Here is an 18,665-nt window from a genome sequence, read left to right as displayed (position 1 = left end):
AGAGAGAGGTGGAGGAGGGATCGAGGGAGGAAGAGAAGAAAACATCTATCAATAAATGAGAAGCTGGAAAACTCAGTTTGCTAGAGTGTTATATTGGGCTTCTAGATGTCTGAAAGCAAGTCAAATCCCTTGTGTGACACTGGGTCAGTCCCGCCTACTGGCTCGGAGCCTCAATTTCCCCATCTGTAAAACCATAAATTCATCATCCACCAGGCCACGCAAAAGCGTCGTGGCCTGACCAAAGACCACCCAGGCCCCCCTCCAGAGCCATCGTTGGGCCCTCAACAAACATGGCGACTGTGCGTGACGTACACTTTCGTCGCCTCCGCGCCCCCCCCCCAGGGGGTGGCGACTCTCAATGACGGCGGAGGGCGGGGCGCATGCGCGGCGGCGGGGCTCGGCCCGCGGCGGCGGCGGCGGTGGCGGCGGCGGCGGCGAAGGGGCTTTTTACCCGCAGTTACCCAGCTGCGGCTGCCGCGGCGGGATGGTGTAGCCGGGTCTCCGGCCAGGCGGCAGGGCTCGGGCCGGGGCAAGGCGGCCTGGAGGGCCGACGCCGCCTGACGGGCTCGGGTACAGGGGCAGCACGCTGAGGGGGCGTCGCCGCCGCCGGCCCCCGGCGCCGCCGCGGGAGGCCGCGCCCGCCATGGCGGCCCGGGCGGTACTGGACGAGTTCACGGCGCCCGCCGAGAAGGCGGCGCTGCTGGAACGGAGCCGCGGCCGCATCGAGGGCCTGTTCGGTGTGAGCCTGGCCGTGCTCGGCGCGCTCGGGGCTGAGGAACCGCTCCCTGCGCGCATCTGGCTGCAGCTCCGCGGGGCGCAGGAGGCGGTGCACAGTGCCAAGGTGAGTCCGGCCGCCGCCCCCGCGCGATCGCCTTCCCCGGCCCGGCCCCCGCGGCCTTCTGTCGATCGGGGTCCCTGGGCGTCCCCACCCCCTTCTTCCCTGCCCTTCCTGCGCGGACCGAGCCAGGCGCGGTGGTGAGAGCGCGGTCTCCCGAGCCTTCGCTCTAGAGCCATGTGACCTTGGGCTAGCGGTTTCATCCCGGGCGCCTCAGTTTCCCCATTTGTAAAGTGGCGCTGACGAAAGCAGCTGACTCGGAAGGCTGTCGCGAGGATTGGAGTAGGTGATGTGCGTAGAGCGCAGAGCGCAGTGGCTGGCAGGCACGGAGTGAACGCGCTGAGAGTGTTGCCTGTTGTTATCTTTCCCCCCCCCCCAAGCCCGCGGGCTGGTGCGCAGGGCCTGACGGCTGGGCCCGCAGCCTCCTGGCCTACCGCCTCAGCCACTTATCTCTTCCCAGGTCTCCGCTCCAGGGATTCTGAACCTCTGGGGGATGTCAGACCCCTCTGAGAATCTGACAGAACCATCACAGTAGTACAATACTCGGAGAATATCAAGAAGAGATAGGGATGGTTAATAATAGTGTTAAAAATAGCATTATTCCTTGTATTGATTTTGTGTACCACTAACATTTATCGAACGGTTGTAGCACATCAGACGTTATGTTCAGTACTTCGGAAGGATTATCGAATTCAGTCCTTAAAAAATCCGGTGAGGTAGATTTTATTATCTTCCTGTTTTTAACAGCTGGGGAAACTGAAACTTTCGAAGAGGTGACTCACCTTCTCTCTAAATCAGCATTTCACACTTAGACTTACTTCGGGCACCTTCAGCTACTGCCTTCCCTCCCCAAGCCCAAATACTGCAAGAGTACATCCTCCCCCTCCCGGGGAGCCAAGTTTCTCCAAGTTTTCTCATCGAGTAAGTGGGAGAGCCAGGATTCAGAGCGAGGGAGTTTGTTTCCAGAGGCCTTGCTCTTGATACCTATCTCCCAAATGATGAGCACTGGGGGTGGGGATCCATTTTTGGCGTCGTACTTCAGAAATTTCACAGTGCCCTTGAAGAATCTGATTAGCTGTAACTCTTGACTTTCTTAGATTAAAAAAAAAGCCTGTATGCTTGCTTTTAACGTGCTTAGAGGAGATAGGACACTTAACTGTATGATTCTTCTCCACAGCTTAACTTAAAGCACTGCAGATGTTGAATCAAGTTTGCTTTCCTGTTCTTGATTTTTTTGAACCAGTAGTCTGGGCTAACTCCTTCCCAGTCCCCTCCTTGTTTTCTCCCCGGCTACCCAATTTCTTCCCACTCCCCAGGGCTAAAAAGTTTGACATGACTAAGTCCTATTATGGCTTCTGAAAGTCTCTTACATGCATTCATTCCTTCCTTTTCCATTATTTTTGCAGCAGTTAAGACCTTCTTTCTTGGTATGTGCCCTCTCCCTTATTTCATTGCCTTCCCTCCCTCCCCAGTACAACTTGCATTAGACTAATCCTCCCACAAAAAGTCATTCTCCTGCCCTGGGATCTAGTAGAGCCTCCTGTTGCCTATCTCATTCACTCTAAACTTTTCTGATTTACAAAACACTTATTTATTCAACCCCACTTTATTTTCCTAATTCTCTGCCTTAGCAGCTCTCAGCTTAAATCTCCGCTGTAGCCTGACTAGTCTCACTGCTTTTATTGTGTACTCTGCCTGATCCCAGTTCAGCTTTACTCAAGGCTCACTGCAAGCATGGAGAGTGCTTCTTTTGCTCTACAGAAAAACCCTGCTGGACCCTCCCAACTCCAATTGCCTTGCTTGTCCCTGCCATGCAGTTCAGCATAAGCTAATTGGAAAAGGTGTGTCTTACAGTATCTTGGTAGTATGTGTCGCCTGCCCATTTATCTTTTTGATGTGTGCTACTCATAATCCAACCTTCCCACTTATAAGAAATCCTTTTTTTCCCCTTTGAGATTTATGGGAAAAAGTTGAATGCCATACTCGAGGGCTTTTTGTTCTTGTTAATTCATTTTGGAGTTTGTTTTACATTCTTTTAAGGAAGAGAAAACCATTAACTTGATTTTAAAAAATTAAGAACAGAGGAAAGGGGCTTCCCAGGTGGTGCAGTGGTTAGGAATCCGCCTGCCAATGCAGGGGACACGGGTTCGAGCCATGGTCCGGGAAGATCCCACATGCCTCGCAGCAACTAAGCCCGTGCACCACAACTACTGAGCCTGCGCTCTAGAGCCCACAAGCCACAACTACCAAAGCCCGTGCGCCTAGAGCCCGTGCTCCGCAACAATAGAAGCCACCTCAGTGAGAAGCCCGCGCACTGCAACAAAGAGTAAACCCCGCTCACAGGAACTAGAGAAAGCCCGCACGCAGCAACGAAGACCCAACAGAGACAAAAATAAATTAATTAAATAAATTAATTAAAAAAAAAAAAAAGAACAGAAGGGAATTACCTGGCGGTCCAGTGGTTAGGACTCTGTGCTTCCACTGCAGGGGGCACGGCTTCGATCCCTGGTCAGGGAACTAAGATCCCGCATGTCCCGTAGTGTGGCTAAAAAAAAAAAAATTAAGAACAGGAGAACAGTCTTCAATGTCTACAGTATTTTAAGTTAAGCTGTGAAGGAGAAGACGGTTTGGGGGAAGGAAGATGTAGAGTAAGGACTTTTTTAAACTAGCTGGTAGACTCTCCAAGCAGCTTTGTGGGTCCCATCAAGTGGTTCCTGTTGTTTTCCTCCTTTAAAAATGTCAATTCGCTACCCTTTAGCAAATGCTTGAGTGGAGGAGAATGTGGAGGTTTAGTTAGTTAGGGCTCCATTAGCTGGAGGGAGGTGAGATGGGGCTACTGGTAGAAAGTGATAATGTCCTGGGAAGTTTTTGTTTTTTTAAAAAAGGCACATGCTCTTGAGACCACTTTTGTCAAAGGGGAAATTTGTTGGAGGAAGCAGTACTTGAGCTGGGCTTTGAAGATCTGGGAAGATTCCCAGGTGGAGGTGGTTGCAGGCAAGGGCCTGGAAGCCAGAACAGCATGGAGTGTCTGGGTAGGAAGAGTCCTGCTGCCCTGTGAGAGACGAAGCCTCCAGGGACCCAAATGCTGTGCTGAGGCCACTGGGCCTTATCCGTAGGGAGTCAGTGAGGATTTGGGAGAGGAAGGATTTGCTTGAAACTCTGTATTTGAAGACAGGCAGACCCAGCTGTGGAAGGAACATTGTTCCAATTTAGAACTGGACATGGGTGGGGTGACACGGTTTTCACTGGGACTTGGCAACTGAGTGGATGTAGGGATTGAGGGAGAGGTTTGAAGCCCTGGTGTCAGGAAGGATGGTGGATACGTTGTTTGACCTGTAGGTTGGTGGGACCGGGTAGCCGATACTTAAAAAAAAACTTCTGTGCCACGAAGTACACTAGCTGTTGCCTCTGGACCTCAAGGAACCCACAGCCTAGTAGGGGAGACAGAGTTGGAAACAACATTTAAGAGTTGAAGTATGTGCAAGTAATATAGGAGAGGAAGGGTTGTTCTGCCCAACGGGATGCTGGAGGATGAATGAGAGTTTTCCAGAAGGAAGAGCACGTGCAAAATCACAGGGATATGAAGTAGTCCCGTTTTTTCATGGATTCCTCAAGTGAAGGACAGGAATGGGGGAAGGTGCCAGCTCACAAAGCACATGCGACCTGCTAAAGAACATGGATTTTACCAAGCAGGGAGGCAGCGGAGAGTAATGGAAGGTTGTAAGAACACCAGTGATGCTGTCAGATTTACATTTCAATGCCTCCATCCTCAGGTCCATTGCTGGCTACTGATGATATAAGTATAGAAATTGGGGATAAGTGTTTAGAACTTTTATAGTAATGTGACATTACTACAAGGGCTAGACAAGCAATGTCTGAAAGTGAGAGGGAAACCAAAAGCTGACATTGTCCATAGGGGCCCAGTGGGAGGGGACTGAAGTCCAAGGTGGCAGACATCATGGAAACAAAGGAAGTTGAGGATTGAATGTCAGAGAGAAAGTGGAGGCACTGACTATGAGCTGCCTCATTCACAAAGAAATCAAAGATTCAGAGCAGGGGTGGGATCCCTGGAGTCTGGCACGGGTGAGGAGAGATGAGGCTGAAGAGATCTCAGTCCTGGGGAGTGGGAAGAGTTAGATCTTTCCCTTAGATCCAAGAGCCACTGGGACTAGGTGGGGGACTGCATAGGGAAGTGGCTGCTTGGTCGGAAGGAACGGGTGAACCAGGGTGCTCATGCCCTGTGGGAGAGGGGAGAGGGCAGATGCCCATGCTCAGTATCAGCTGGTTACATAGTATGGGCCTAGTGATGTCTGATCTTCTCACCCAAGAGAAGCCAGAAGTCTGCATTTCATAATGGGAAATCTGTTTTGTTTTGTTTTTTTGTTTTGTTTTAAGAGGCAACTAATTTATGTTTTAAAAACCATGTATGCTGTGAATTACATCTCAGTAAAAGTTTTGCACTAATACATTCTTTTTAAAGTACATATTCTAAAAAAAGAAAAATAGAAAGCAACCACATATGCTAAACAAAACATGGCAGTGGACCAGATTCAGCTTTTGGACTGCCTTTTTAGGACCTCTGCTTTAGGTAGTAGGAGACAAGATGAGTGAGGATACACATTTTTTTTCCCGTTTGGTGAAGAGGGCAGTTGAAGGCCTTAGTGGCCTATGGTACTGTCTTAGTAAAGTGGGATGCCAGTTTATGCCCAGAGAGGGAGGGTGAGACCTTGAAGACAGTGCAATATGTCAACACAGATACAGTGGAACTGTTGGAAGTGCATTAGAAAAAAACAAAAAAGGACTGTGGACTTGAAGTGAGGGCCAGGGAAGATTAGGTGGTTTGAATTTATAGTATCACGTGATCCAGAAATTCTTAAGTAGGTGATGATTTCCCCCACTCAGGATGTTGGTGAAGCCAGCACATAAAGACTAAAGGAATCTGAGGTGCAATTGAGCAAGGCAAAACGGGGCCCAGGAACTGTTTCTGAATGGTCAGCCTTATTTGGGCTAGGACAGTCCAAAAATATGCAAGACTTACCTTCTACTGTTAGTGAACTAATAGCTTGAGAGGTTCAGACGGGAGAGGAGGCAGGTGAAGGCAGAAGGGCATAATGAACTATAAGAATAAAGGAAGAGACAGGACCTTAGACCGTGTCCCCTCCTAGACTCAGGGAATCATGCAGGCAGAGGACAGTTTCAGTAAGTGTTGGAGAATTCTAGAGGTGGTAGTTAGGCATTTCATAGATCAGAATCTTGGATCTGGAGGAATTCTGAGAACCAAGGGGTGGTACCTCAGTGGTCATGGGTGAAGTGGAAGCGTTCCTTTTAACTTAGAGAAGTGAGAGGCTAAAGGATGGACGTGTGAGGCATCTAGAGATAATGCAGTGCTGAGATCACAGAGGTCCATAGCAGGGAATTGGGTGCTAGAGTTAGTTGGTGAGCCAGGAGCCTGTCCTGGAGGTTAACAAACAAAAGAGGAGTAATTGGAAGTAAACAGCATGGCTACTTGTTGCATGGTTTCTCCCTGAACCTTTAGGATACTGAATTTGCTACCTACAGCTGCCCATCAGGTGGTGTTATTTCAGGCATTACTTCATGGCAGTGAATAGCCACCGTGAAGCATAGCCAGTGACCTACCAAGAACACCAATCTGGAGGACTTATAAGGAGAGTAATTTGGAGGACTCATCAGTCTTTTTTTTTTTTTTCTTTTTCTTTTTTTAAGTTTATTTATTATTATTTTTATTATTTATTTTTGGCTGTGTTGGGTCTTCGTTTCGTGCGAGGGCTTTCTCTAGTTGTGGCAAGCGGGAGCCACTCTTCATCGCGGTGCGCGGGCCTCTCACTATCACGGCCTCTCTTTGTTGCGGAGCACAGGCTCCAGACGCGCAGGCTCAGTAGTTGTGGCTCACGGGCCCAGTTGCTCCGCGGCATGTGGGATCTTCCCAGACCAGGGCTCGAACCCGTGTCTCCTGTATCGGCAGGCAGACTCGCAATCACTGCGCCACCAGGGAAGCCCTGGACTCATCAGTCTTAAACATTGAAATTACAATACACCTGAGAAACTGTGGTAAGGTAGCCTAACATCCAGTCTGCTTTTAATTTGAGAGGAAAAGAAGAGAGGGTCTTATGAAGAGTTGATGATTGTCCTTTACCTGAGTTTTTGCTTGCATATTTGTGGAGTAAGAGAGGAGAAAGATAAGGGTAAAGAAAACACAATTCCAGTAGAAGTGGCCTGTTACTTCATTGGCTTCAGAGGGTTAAGATGGACCCTATATTGTTTTATTTCCTTTTCCGTTAGAAGAACTTGGTACCTGGTTTCATGAATGAATTCTTGAACAGTAGATTTGTTCATGGAGGAAATAATTTATAGATGTAATACTGGGTAGTGACAGAGTTTTTTGTTTTGATTTTACCAGAAAGGAGGTTGGGGGCCTTTTTGCTTTTTCTAGAATGATAGTTTTTAACTCACCATGGTTGTGAAAATTATCTTCTTAAGAAACAGAAGTTTGTTCAGTCTCTTTTATGGTTAATATTTTGGGGTTATACCAGAATGTTGAAATAAGGGGTACTCATGCTGATTGTACTAGGGTCAAAGTGATTGCTCATGACTGTAGTTTCCTCTTCCCTATTTGTTTGCCAGCTAGTATTACAGGGTTTTAATTAAATCAGGGACAACATCTTGTTCTGTGTTGACTTTTTACTAAATTAATATAATTGTATGAAGTTAGAAGTCTTGCATTTCAGAAACAAAATTATAGGGGGGAAATCCTTACAGTAATTAATTAAAGAACTGTTTTTTATAAAAATAAGTTATGTCATATGGAAACAACATAGGAAAATCCTTTTGTTTAAAGAAACTGAATTATTTCTTTTAATTGTTAATTTAAGAGATTCCTTTGAACTCAGAGAAAGTTTTGTTCAGTCTTAGTGCTGACAGAATTACTTACTTTAATTGATGAATAAGAACTGTGTGGATTCACATCTGAATTTTCTATGTAGAAGTCAGTTGTGATTATGACACCTTTTCATCAAAAATCCCTATCTACCAGTCATCTGGGATCTTTATCCATTCTTGAACCTACATGTTTAGTTCACAATATGTTTCATTATTAACCCTGGTATTTTTAAAATTAAGATAATAAAGTCATTACTTTGTTATAATAGATTAATGCAGATGATATATCTCTAACAGTTAGGCTGATAGATAGATCAGGATTTGGCTGCAGTGAGAGAAATTATACAAAATGGTTTAGTTTTCTTTCACTCAATAAAAAGTCTTAAGATAAACAACAGTCCAAGGCTGAGTAGTGGTTAGCAGCTGTCAGGGTGAAGATCTCTGCAGTTCTTTTGGCCTTTCCCTCATGGTCACAGAATACCTACTGCAGCTCCAGCCATCAAGTCTCTATTTCAAGAAGGAAGGAAGAAGCCACAACACTTTTCTACAGCACCCCAGCAGACTTTTCCTTATCTCTTTTTGGCCAGAACTATGTCGTATGGCCAATACTTGCAGGAAAGAGAGCTAGGAAATGTTCAGTTTTAACTAGATACATTGCTGCCCTGAACAAAATCTGGGTTCTGTTTGTTAAAGAAGCAGAACATGGATATTGGTAGACAATAGGAACGACTGCCACATCATATTATCTACTTCTCAAAATATGCCTTGAATCCTCACCATTTTTTTAGTTTTGTTTTTATAAATAGGAATTTTTTAAATGAGCACTTTATTTTTGTTTGTTTGTTTTTTTAATTAAAATAATTCCTAAAGATACAAGGTGAGCACATATCAAGCATTTATTTATAACTCATTTTTGAGGGAACTAGCTGGATAGGAAAACTGGTTCAAGGAACAGTACAGGAAATGAATATAGGTACTGAAAAAGAATGTTGAAATAAGACTGCTAGATTGGATACAAAACTTGTTCATGTCCTCCAGGATAATGAAACAGTAATTTAGGGGGTTATCACAGAAATCATCTGTGTCTTTACTGGACAAAAATATGCAAGTTAAATGTGTAATTTCACAGATTCTGGGCCTTTTTCAATATAGATAGTATGTCAAACAAAAAACCCATTCTCCTAGAGCATACAAACATGGGCGAACTTTTTCTGTAAAGCGCCAGGTGATAAATATTTTCAGACTTTATGAACCATACAGGGTCTCTGTCTCATATTCTTCTTTGTTTTTGCTTTTTACAAGCCTTTAAAAGGTAAAAACAATTCTTAGGGCCCGTACAAAAATGGTTTGAAGGCTGGATTTACACTGTCCAGTGTGTTGCCACTACCACATGTGGCTGTTTAATTAAAATTCAATGAAATTAAATATTCATTTCCTTAGTTGTATTTCACGTGCTCAGTGGCCATATGTAGCTATTGGATACCAATTTGGACAGTGCAGATATAGAACATATGTCATTACAGAAGGTTCTATTGGACAGTCCTGCCCTAGCTATGAAATAATCCTTGGTCGGGCCTGCTAGACAATTCTCTAGTATGACACTGAGAGAGCATGCAGCTATTCTTTTACCTTCCTTCCAGAGTTTCTGTAATTTGTGTTAATTGTGCCCTTGTAGTTATAAATAGCCTCAAGGATTACTCTTGATCACACACACACACACACGCGCGCGCGCGCGCGCGCGCGCGCGCGCCTGTAGACTAGCCTGATTGTATATAGAGTATGGCAGGAGGTATTAGCAATTACTAAGACTAGAGAATTATCCTCTCTGGAAATTTCATAAGGAACCTTAGGTTACCTTTTCAGTAGCTGGGTGGTTTTCATTTGTTTTTGTTTTTAGTTGCCTCTTTTGTCTCTTCTATTTTAAAGCTAGGAAACAAATCTCCAAAAAAAATCAAGAAAATCATCTCTAATATTTCACCTGTAGCATTTATACATTCGGATGAATTCTTCTCGCCTCAAGATTCCCAAAATATGCTAAAATTTCTCGCCTGCCAGGAAGGGACTTTCTTTATACTGCATGCCACAGAGTAGGTACCAGAGCAGTATCCTGAGTTGGTTCCATACATGAACTACAATCCTTGTTTTTTAATAGTAACCTTGCCATACCTGATTAAGTGAGATTTATTCTTAAATATGACATTCTAATTATGGTCTGTGTGCACAATGAATTTGTCTAATTTTGTCCTAGTAAAAGGGAGGACAGATTCTTAATGATCCTGTGCAAGTAACTACATTGCCATGAAAAGTAAAGAGACTCAGTAGAAGTAGACCAAGCTTCCCTTTTGATTTGACACAGTTAATAAGTGTTTGCGATTTAAGAAATTCAGAGTAACCCAATGAAATTAATAGTTTTAGCATCCTTATAAGGTGAAAGACAAATCTTTGTGATTGATTGCCTGGGGACCTTTGCGAAACATCAAAGATAGTTTAGGTGTAAAAGACATTCAGAGTGGTATACTACATAGCAATAGAAAAGAACAAATTACTGAGACATGAAGTAATGTGGATGAATCTCAAAAATAGTATGCCAAGTGAAAAAAGCCATACACAAAAGAGTGCATACTAATTCTATATGTGACATACTAAGCAAGGCAAGAATTGTGTAATTATGGTGGGAAAAAAATCAGATTAATTAGAACAGAGCAACTGGAAAAAGACATTAAATACAGACTGGGTATTAGATGATACTAAGGAATTATTGTTCATTTTCTTGGGTGCAATAATGACATTGTGGTTATACTAAAAAGAAAACATGTGTAATGAGTGGGTTTATGCTTGGCGTCTCTCACTTGGAAATTAGCCATGTATCCAAAGAGTGTCCATTAGTTAACCATTTACTGTTGGTCCAACCAAGGTCTTAAAGTTAACTAAGGATGTTGGAAATAATGCTTAAGCTGACAACTACTGAGCAACATAACTTCTGATATCAAAAAAATGTAGCAGTGTTATAATTCAATTTAGTTTAATATATAAATTTTTATTTTTCATAATCAGGCTCTTCATGAAAGAAAACTCTTGAGTTAAAAAAATCTTATGATGCATTGTACTCTGCACTGATAAAATCACAGAAAGGCCATCTATTTTTAAATTAGCATTAAAATTATCAAGTCAGATTGATTTGTCCAAGGATTTTTTTTTTTTTTTTTTTTTTTTTTTTGCCATGTCTTGCGGCCTGCAGGATCTTAGTTCCCCAACCAGGGGACCAGGGATTGAACCTGGGCAGTGAATGCGCTGCTTCCTAACCACTGGACCGCCAGGGAATTCCCTAAGGATTATTTTTATTACATGAATTTGGATTATAAATACAGATGCCTTTGAAGTTTCAGCTTCTGTGCATTTTGCATTGTTTCTCTTTTGTCCTTAAAAAGTTAACACATTATAAGTTCGGATGTTTAGTTTCTTTATTTTCTAGGAGTTCTAGAAATATAGATTTATGTAAAAGCTTGTTCTCTATAAACCAATATGAACAGAAATTCTTTAAGAAACTTTATTATCTACTTTATTAATAATCCCTGGAGATAGGAATATATTTCACATTCACACCATGAAGAAGTAAAGGCTTTTTCTCATTTATAGAGACAAACACACAGAGAGCTTTCAGCTTTGGTTCCCTAATTGTATCCACAGGTCGAAATTAATCCAAAAACACAAAACTGGCCCAGATTTCATAAGGGCTCTTCTTCTGTCAGTAGTCCTGAGACAAGTTCTTGCACAAACAGAAGAACAGAAAAGACTAAAACCAGATTTTCCTGTAGTCTCTCGTGCCACAGAAAGTGGATCCCTGTTATCTGGTGACAGATTGCCACATGGTCAGACTGTAAAACTCAGATTCCTGCAGACTAGATTCATGTGTGAGACTGACCTGGTAGTCTGTAGCCACTTGGTCCCTGAGGCAGTGTGGAAACGGACATGTGGCGAAGAACCATAAAGTGAAAACACAAAATCAGAAGGGAAAAGAACAACAGGGTAACAGCACTAGTAAAATTCACTTCCTGCTTGGGATTCACTCTAGGACCCAAAATTAGGTAAGCTTGGGCTCCCAGAGCCAATGAGGTACCCTTCTTGGGCCACTCAGTTTAATAGCTCCAAGCAGGTGAGCTCACTTGGACATCTCCATTGGTCCTACAAGACTGCCAAAGTGAAAATTTATTTTAAAAGTTATAAACATGACTTTCAAACAGTCAGGTATCTCATAAGTGAGGGAACCAACAGGAACGGAAAGGTGTTTCAAAGAGCTTTTGAGGATCTGAGTATTTGAGGCTCTGAGTATCTGCACCAAAAAAAAAAGGAATGATGGAATAAAATTGCTTGTAGATATAAACTGGCTAATATCTTACAAAGCAGTGAAGTTATAACCATTGGGGTATCGTTTCTACCAGATGGAGATAATTGGCATCTCTGCGGGACAGAAATCTACATTTTGACAGGTAACATCACAGTCCAGGCCCTAATCAATAATAAATGGTATGTAAGACAAAGGTACATTTCCCAGAGAAGTACATCATCTTTGGGTGGGCGAAAGAGAGTGCTCCGTTGTGAGTGAGAGGCCATCCTTTTGCCATATTTAGAAGTGTTTGATAATTTTTCTTAATGTTATGCAATCTATTAAAATGAACACCCTCCCCAGCTTTTTTGTCATTTGGCCACACTCTCTCTTAAACAATGTTACGCACATCATTGATACTACTAGGCTGGATGTCAGCCTGTGTTCCCAAACTTCCTAATTCCTGTTTTGACATGTATTTGTTAGACATTTATTGATTGATTCAGGTTTTCTCAACAGTGGCACTATTGATATTTTGGTCAGCTAATACTTTGGTTGTAGGGGGCTGTAATGTACCTCTTCAGTTGTGACAACCAGAATTGTGTCCTGACATTGCTAGTGCCCCCAGGACGAGCAGAAACACCTCTAGTTAAAACCAAGGCCAGTACCCACACTGTCTAGTAGAGTTATGATAAACGCTGTTGTTTAAATAATAAGATACTGTTGTGTGTAGAAAAGAGATTAACATCCTCCCACCCCATTTTTGCCAATTCTTGAAGGAAGGGTTAAATCAGGCTCCAAAAATAAGAAAACATGCTGAAGTCCAAACCAACAAAGACTTTGAGTATAATTCTGAGGATCTTGAACATTAATCCTTTGCAGTGAGGAGCTTTAGAAAGTATTTGAGTAAGGAAGTGAAGGGTGTGTTTTCAGGCATAGCTTTTATACTGTTACAAGGCAGTGGAGTGAGACAAGACTGGCAACAGAAAGAAGAGGTTAGTGTTGGTTGTAGTGTTCACATGCAACTAGATTTGTGAAGGATTGCAAGTGAAGGAAGAGGAAAGAAAGCTTTGAATCTAGGCATCTACGTTTCATAGAAAGGAACTTGGACCAAAGATGGAGTGGAGGAGAGCTGAGAGCTCTGATTCAGACCTGTAAAGTTTGAGGCACTTGTGGGATAGGTAGAAATGCCCAGGGGATAGTCCGCAGCCTAACAGTATTAAAGGCTAGCGGTGGACATTTGGAGTTACCATCAGAGAAATAAAAGTTACGGTTGGAACTTGAAAAGCCTATTAGAGTATAATTGAGGGAGAGGACCAAGACAGAACCTCACGGGATATCTACATTTAATGTACAGTAGGAAAAGGCAGCAAAGGATTTGGGAAGATAGTCAGAAAGATAGGAAGTAAAAGACAGCTAGTGGTATCTCAGAAGTGTGAAGGGGAAAGACCTTGTCAAGAAGTTGGTCAACGGTAGATATCGTGCTACCTACCAAGTAAGTAGAGACCCCAAGTAGGAGAGTACAGAGAAAAGGGCCTTTGGGTTTGGCATTAGTTGTCATTCAGGAAAGTGGTTTCAGCTTGAATGGGGGCAGAATCCAGATTTCAAGGGGTTGACAGGGAAAGGGGTTTAGGCTACTTTTTCAAAAAGTGTGAAGATGAGAAGACCGAGTGGTTCCATGCATAGGCAGTTGGGCTGAAGGAAGTGTTCCGTAGGATCAGGAAGACTCATGCATGTTTGTAGACAGAGGGGCAGGGGTAGGTGGGTAAAGGGGGAGTGATGAATCAGGGTCTGGGAAAATGGCATGGCTTTGAAGCAGAAGGAAGGAGAAAGAATTTGTGAAAGGTAGAATTTTTAGATGAAAACAGAGAGACAGTCAAAGGAATTCATATCTGTTGGCCTCCAGGCTCTGGTAAAATAACATCTTTTACTAAGAGTGAGAAAATTGACAGAAATGAGATTGGGGATCTGAAGACATTATTTGGGTAAGAGTGAAGATAAATTGCTCAGGAGAGCTGAAAGTTTTGGAAGCTGTAGAATTTCAGAGATTTACAGATGTAATGGGGATGAGGTCTCTAGGGTAGAGTGTGGCCCCTGGTCTGTCTCCAGAAGTAGACTCAGAGTGAGCACGCAGGGAAGTCCCTGTGGAGCAGTTAGGGCGCTCCTCCTGGGGAGGAGCTTGGTCGGCATTTTGGAGACAAGCTTGAGGAGGAAGATGGAACAGAAAGCAAATGTTGGAAATGCACTGGAAAAATGACTAAAATGGTTATTTTAATTTTATAGCAATATTATTAATGTAGGTGACCAGATAGAGACATGTTATCTTAACAGGTTAAAATGGACCTGTTACACATATGTAGGTAACGATATTAAAAGTTTGTTTTATCTAAGGCACTATGGTGCTTCTAATTTATATACGTTCTGTAGGACTCGTATGTCAAAGTCTAAAAATCATATTAATCCTCCTACTTTCTTTTCTCTTAGAGATAACATATACCACCATTTATGCAAGAGTATCTTAAGTTACAGGAAATCTTTAGAATCCTGAAGTGTGCAGCCAAAGTAGAGAACTACTGGTCCGAACAGTTTTAGAAATCTATCTGTAATGTATTAAGAGCCTCCTTGCCTGTGTAGTTTCTCCTTCCTCCTTGATTTGTGGTCGACTTGAGTATCTTCTGTTACATTTGTGCCAGGGTGCAGCTATGCTCCCGGCAGCTGCCAGAATGTGTCAGTTCTACACTCATGATAGATGATCTCAAGTTGCTATGTTTTTTAACCATTATGTCTTCCTTATTTTTGCACCTGTGCTGTCAATTATCATTTGCTGTTGCGTGCTCTGCAGGTAGCACCCTATGCTGTTCCTTATATACTTTCATTCAGCTGCTTCAAACCATATGTGATCTGGGAGACAAGCTGATAAAGTCCCTCAAGTGTGTGCCCATAAATAGGAGGTGGTAGATAGTGAAGAGTGGTGCCAAGAACCCTTTCCCCAGGTCAAACCTGCAGACTCTTGAATAGCCACTTGGATCCTTTCTGGTTTTAGCTATGTTCTGAATGGCAGGGGTTGCCAGGAGCTTCTTTCTGATTCGTGAATTGTTACATAGTTGAGAAGAGCTGAATTTGTAGAATGTAGAATAACAGAAATTCATTTTGCCATACGAAAGGGAAGTTACTGTTGTATATATTATATGCTTCTCCCCCGCTTTTTTCTTAAAATCCTGAGTAAAGTAAAACAATACATGAATGCTGCAGGATGGAGGGGAAACAATTTTTGACTAACATTCAAATGTTCAGGTACCAAATACAGCCAAATGCAAATGATGACTACTTAGATCCACAGAATCTTTCTTACCAATACGACTGATGGCCAGACATCTAGAATGCAGTAACACTGTATGCCTGTATACTTTATTGCTCACTCCTAAACTGGAGTATAGAAATCAGTTGTTGCTATTAGTAATTTCCCAAGAGTAAATTGTTAATGAAAAAATTGAATCTGAATCTCAAGGGATAATTACTCATTCCTGTTAGGACACACACAAACAAAAAGGAGTTTTGGATATGTGAAGCTATAACAAGCTCCTAGCACAGCTCTTCCTCAAATCTATGCAGTTAATCTTGCATTAATAGTTTTGGTTATTTGGGGGATAATGTCAGACAGCTGTGCTTGTATTGGGCATTTCTCTGCCAGTCTTCCTAGTGCTTACACAATAGGAGCTCTCCTGAGGCCCTCTATGATCTTGTCATACAGCATCACAGCATGTTATGCATCCACTTTTAAACTTTTTTATTAAAATTAGGAAGTAGGGGGGCTTCCCTGGTGGCGCAGAGGTTAAGAATCCACCTGCCATTGCAGGGGATACGGGTTCAGGCCTTGGTCTGGGAAGATCCCACATGCCGCGGAGTAACTAAGCCCATGTGCCACAACTACTGAGCCTGCACTCTAGAGCCCGTGAGCCACAACTGCTGAAGCCTGTGCGCCACAACTGCTGAAGCCCGCGCACCTAGAGCCCGTGCTCCGCAACAAGAGAAGCCACCGCAGTGAGAAGCCCGCGCATGGCAACGAGGAGTAGCCCCTGCTCACTGCAACTAGAGAAAGCCAGCACACTGCAACTAGAGAAAGCCAGCGCGCAGCAACGAAAACCCAACACAGCCAAAAATAAATAAATAAAAATAAATTTAAAAAAAAAATTAGGAAGTAGGGAATGTAATGAAATAATATATGCACATGGTTAAAACAAATCAAGTACTACTGAGAGTTATTATTAAGAATAGCAGTCCCTTTGCTTCTACCCCACCCCAGCTTCCTGAAAGTAACTACTTCTCATTGTTTTTAGCTATTTGTTCTGATGTTTACTTAAATAATTATAAATAATATACTGCTATTTCTTATCAATATTAGGCATTATTCACTTTCTTTAAGATAAATGATGAGGCAAAAACTAGGCCCATTTTCTCAATTGCTATGGTCTGAATATTTGTGTCTCCTCAAAATTAATGAATGTTGAAATCCTCATGCCCAATGTGATGGTATTAGGAGAATGGGGCCTTTGTGGGGGTGATTAGATCATGAGGACAGAACCCCCATGGATGAGATTAATACCCTTAGAAAAGAGGCTTGAGAGAGCTCCATTGCCCCTTCCACCATGTGAGGACACAACAAGAGGTCCGCAGTCTGGAAGAGGGCCCTCACCCGACCGTGCTGGCACCCTGATTTTGGACTTCGAGCCTCCAGAGCTGAAAGAAGTATCTGTTGTTTATAAGCCACCCAGTCTGGTATTTTGTTACAGTAGCCCACACAGACTAAGACACCAACATAGTTTTTTGTTTGTTTGTTTGTTTTTTGTTTTTTTTTAGTTAAAGCAAGAAACAGGTTTATATAATTATGACATATAAATACTACTTGTTGCAAGGCCAAGTACTTTATTATATTACATTATGTTCTCTTTCTGGTATAGCTTTTAATTTTTCCTGGGATTTTTATCTGCCCTTTTCTCACCTACTTATGAAATTTGCTTTAAACATCCCTAATATTTTACAAATATTCCTTTACATCTTAAGATATAAATATTCCTTTATATCTTAACTATTCTTTAAGCCTCTTTTTCTGGGAGAACACCCCTGGAGTCCTCTTCCCTCCTCCAGTCAGCTGGTTGCTCAGCTTATCTGCTGCATGGCTAAAATCTGTGGACTTCTATTTGCCACTCTTGGATGGAATTTACTAATTACTTTATCTCTCATATTTTTGGTGGCCTTCATCCTAAAATAGTTTCTCAAGAAAAAAATCCATGGGAGTAATTTTCTCAGCCTTTGGCATGCTAGAAATGTCTTTATTCTGCTCTATATGTGGTATGTAATGTGGCTGTTATAGAATTATAGATTGAAGATCATTTTCCCTTAGCATTTTGAATGCATTGCTACCCTGTTTTCCCCGACCATCCAGACTTGCTACTGAGAATTTGACATTCTGATTATCATTCTTTTATGTGTGCCCTATTCCCACCCCGCCCACAGGATTTTTCTCTGGTGGGCCTTTAAAAAGTAATCATGCTCGGATATTCTGTGGACCCTTTCAAGGTGGGATCTGGGTGCATTGGCTCCCAAACAAGACTTAATGTAACTTTTTTCACTAATGCATGGGGTCTTATGCATTTTAGTTCCAGGAAATGATTTGTGTTATTTCTTTATTAAGTGCCATTCTGTCTTTTTGGAATGCCAGTTATTTGGATTTAGGATATCCTAGATGGACGTTTAAAGTTTCTTTTCTCTCATTTCTTTCTTTTTCTGATACTTTTGGAGGGATTTCTTCCACTTAGTCTTTCGGTTCTTCTATTGACTGTTTTGGCCATCATGTTTGTAATTTGCTAGTGCTCTTATTCTGATTATTTTTTTTCTTAGCATTTTGATATCTGTTTTATGAATTCATTATCATCTTATATCTGTTTGAAAGCAGTAATTAAAATTTTGTTTAAGTTTTCTTTTCTACCCTGCATTGCCTACTTGCCTCCAGTTTTTCTCTATTTTGTGTTCTACTTTATTGGTTTCTGTCTTCGTATTTGCCAAACTTTCTTCTGACATGGGTTGTTTTTTTTTTAATGTTTCATACTAAATCTGAAAAGCCAGTTGGAAGCCTTGTGTCTGGGCAGGATCTGTTGATAAGTGGCCTTTACCTTGGATCAATTAGAGAATTAGCCCTTGTTTGAGAGGATATTTTATTTTGGAAGTCTGTTATCTGGAGAAGAAACCTCTTCTTTCCAGGCTGGCTCACTGTTGCTGGCATTCCACTGAGTGGATGTAATCCACTTTTTCTTATCCAGTGGCTGCATAGTAGTCAGCAGTATTTGACTCCTGTGAATTCAACCATACACTTACTTACGCTAAATAGGCAGCATCATTTACATATTAGCAGGCAGCAGGAAGCAGCTCCAGTTCTGAGTAAGATAGACTCTACCCTGCCAATCCCGTGAATATAGTGATAAAACCTGGACAGAATGCATGGAACAGCTATTTAAGGACTCTGAAAAGTAAACAGTAGCAGGCAGATTGGGAAAGAAAACCAGAATTCACAGTACCACCAAACCAGTGGTGAGTTTATCATTTTTTCCATTG

General features: G+C 42.4%; 1 protein-coding gene across 1 annotated transcript in view; it reads left to right on the top strand.

Annotated features, from left to right (window-relative positions):
• Nucleotides 1-396: 396 nt before the first annotated feature.
• The window catches only part of N4BP1 (NEDD4 binding protein 1), a 49,371-nt gene continuing 31,102 nt past the window's right edge, over nt 397-18,665 (top strand). The window contains exon 1 of the mRNA XM_059903803.1: nt 397-841. Coding sequence (XP_059759786.1) covers nt 644-841 — 198 coding nt within the window. The 5' untranslated portion in view covers nt 397-643. The remainder of the gene's footprint in view (nt 842-18,665) is intronic.

The sequence above is a fragment of the Balaenoptera ricei genome, chromosome 19 (genome assembly GCF_028023285.1).
Source record: "Balaenoptera ricei isolate mBalRic1 chromosome 19, mBalRic1.hap2, whole genome shotgun sequence".
NCBI lineage: Eukaryota > Metazoa > Chordata > Mammalia > Artiodactyla > Balaenopteridae > Balaenoptera > Balaenoptera ricei.
The sequence above is the reverse complement of the archived record's forward strand: the minus strand, read 5'-3'. Positions and strand labels throughout refer to the sequence as shown.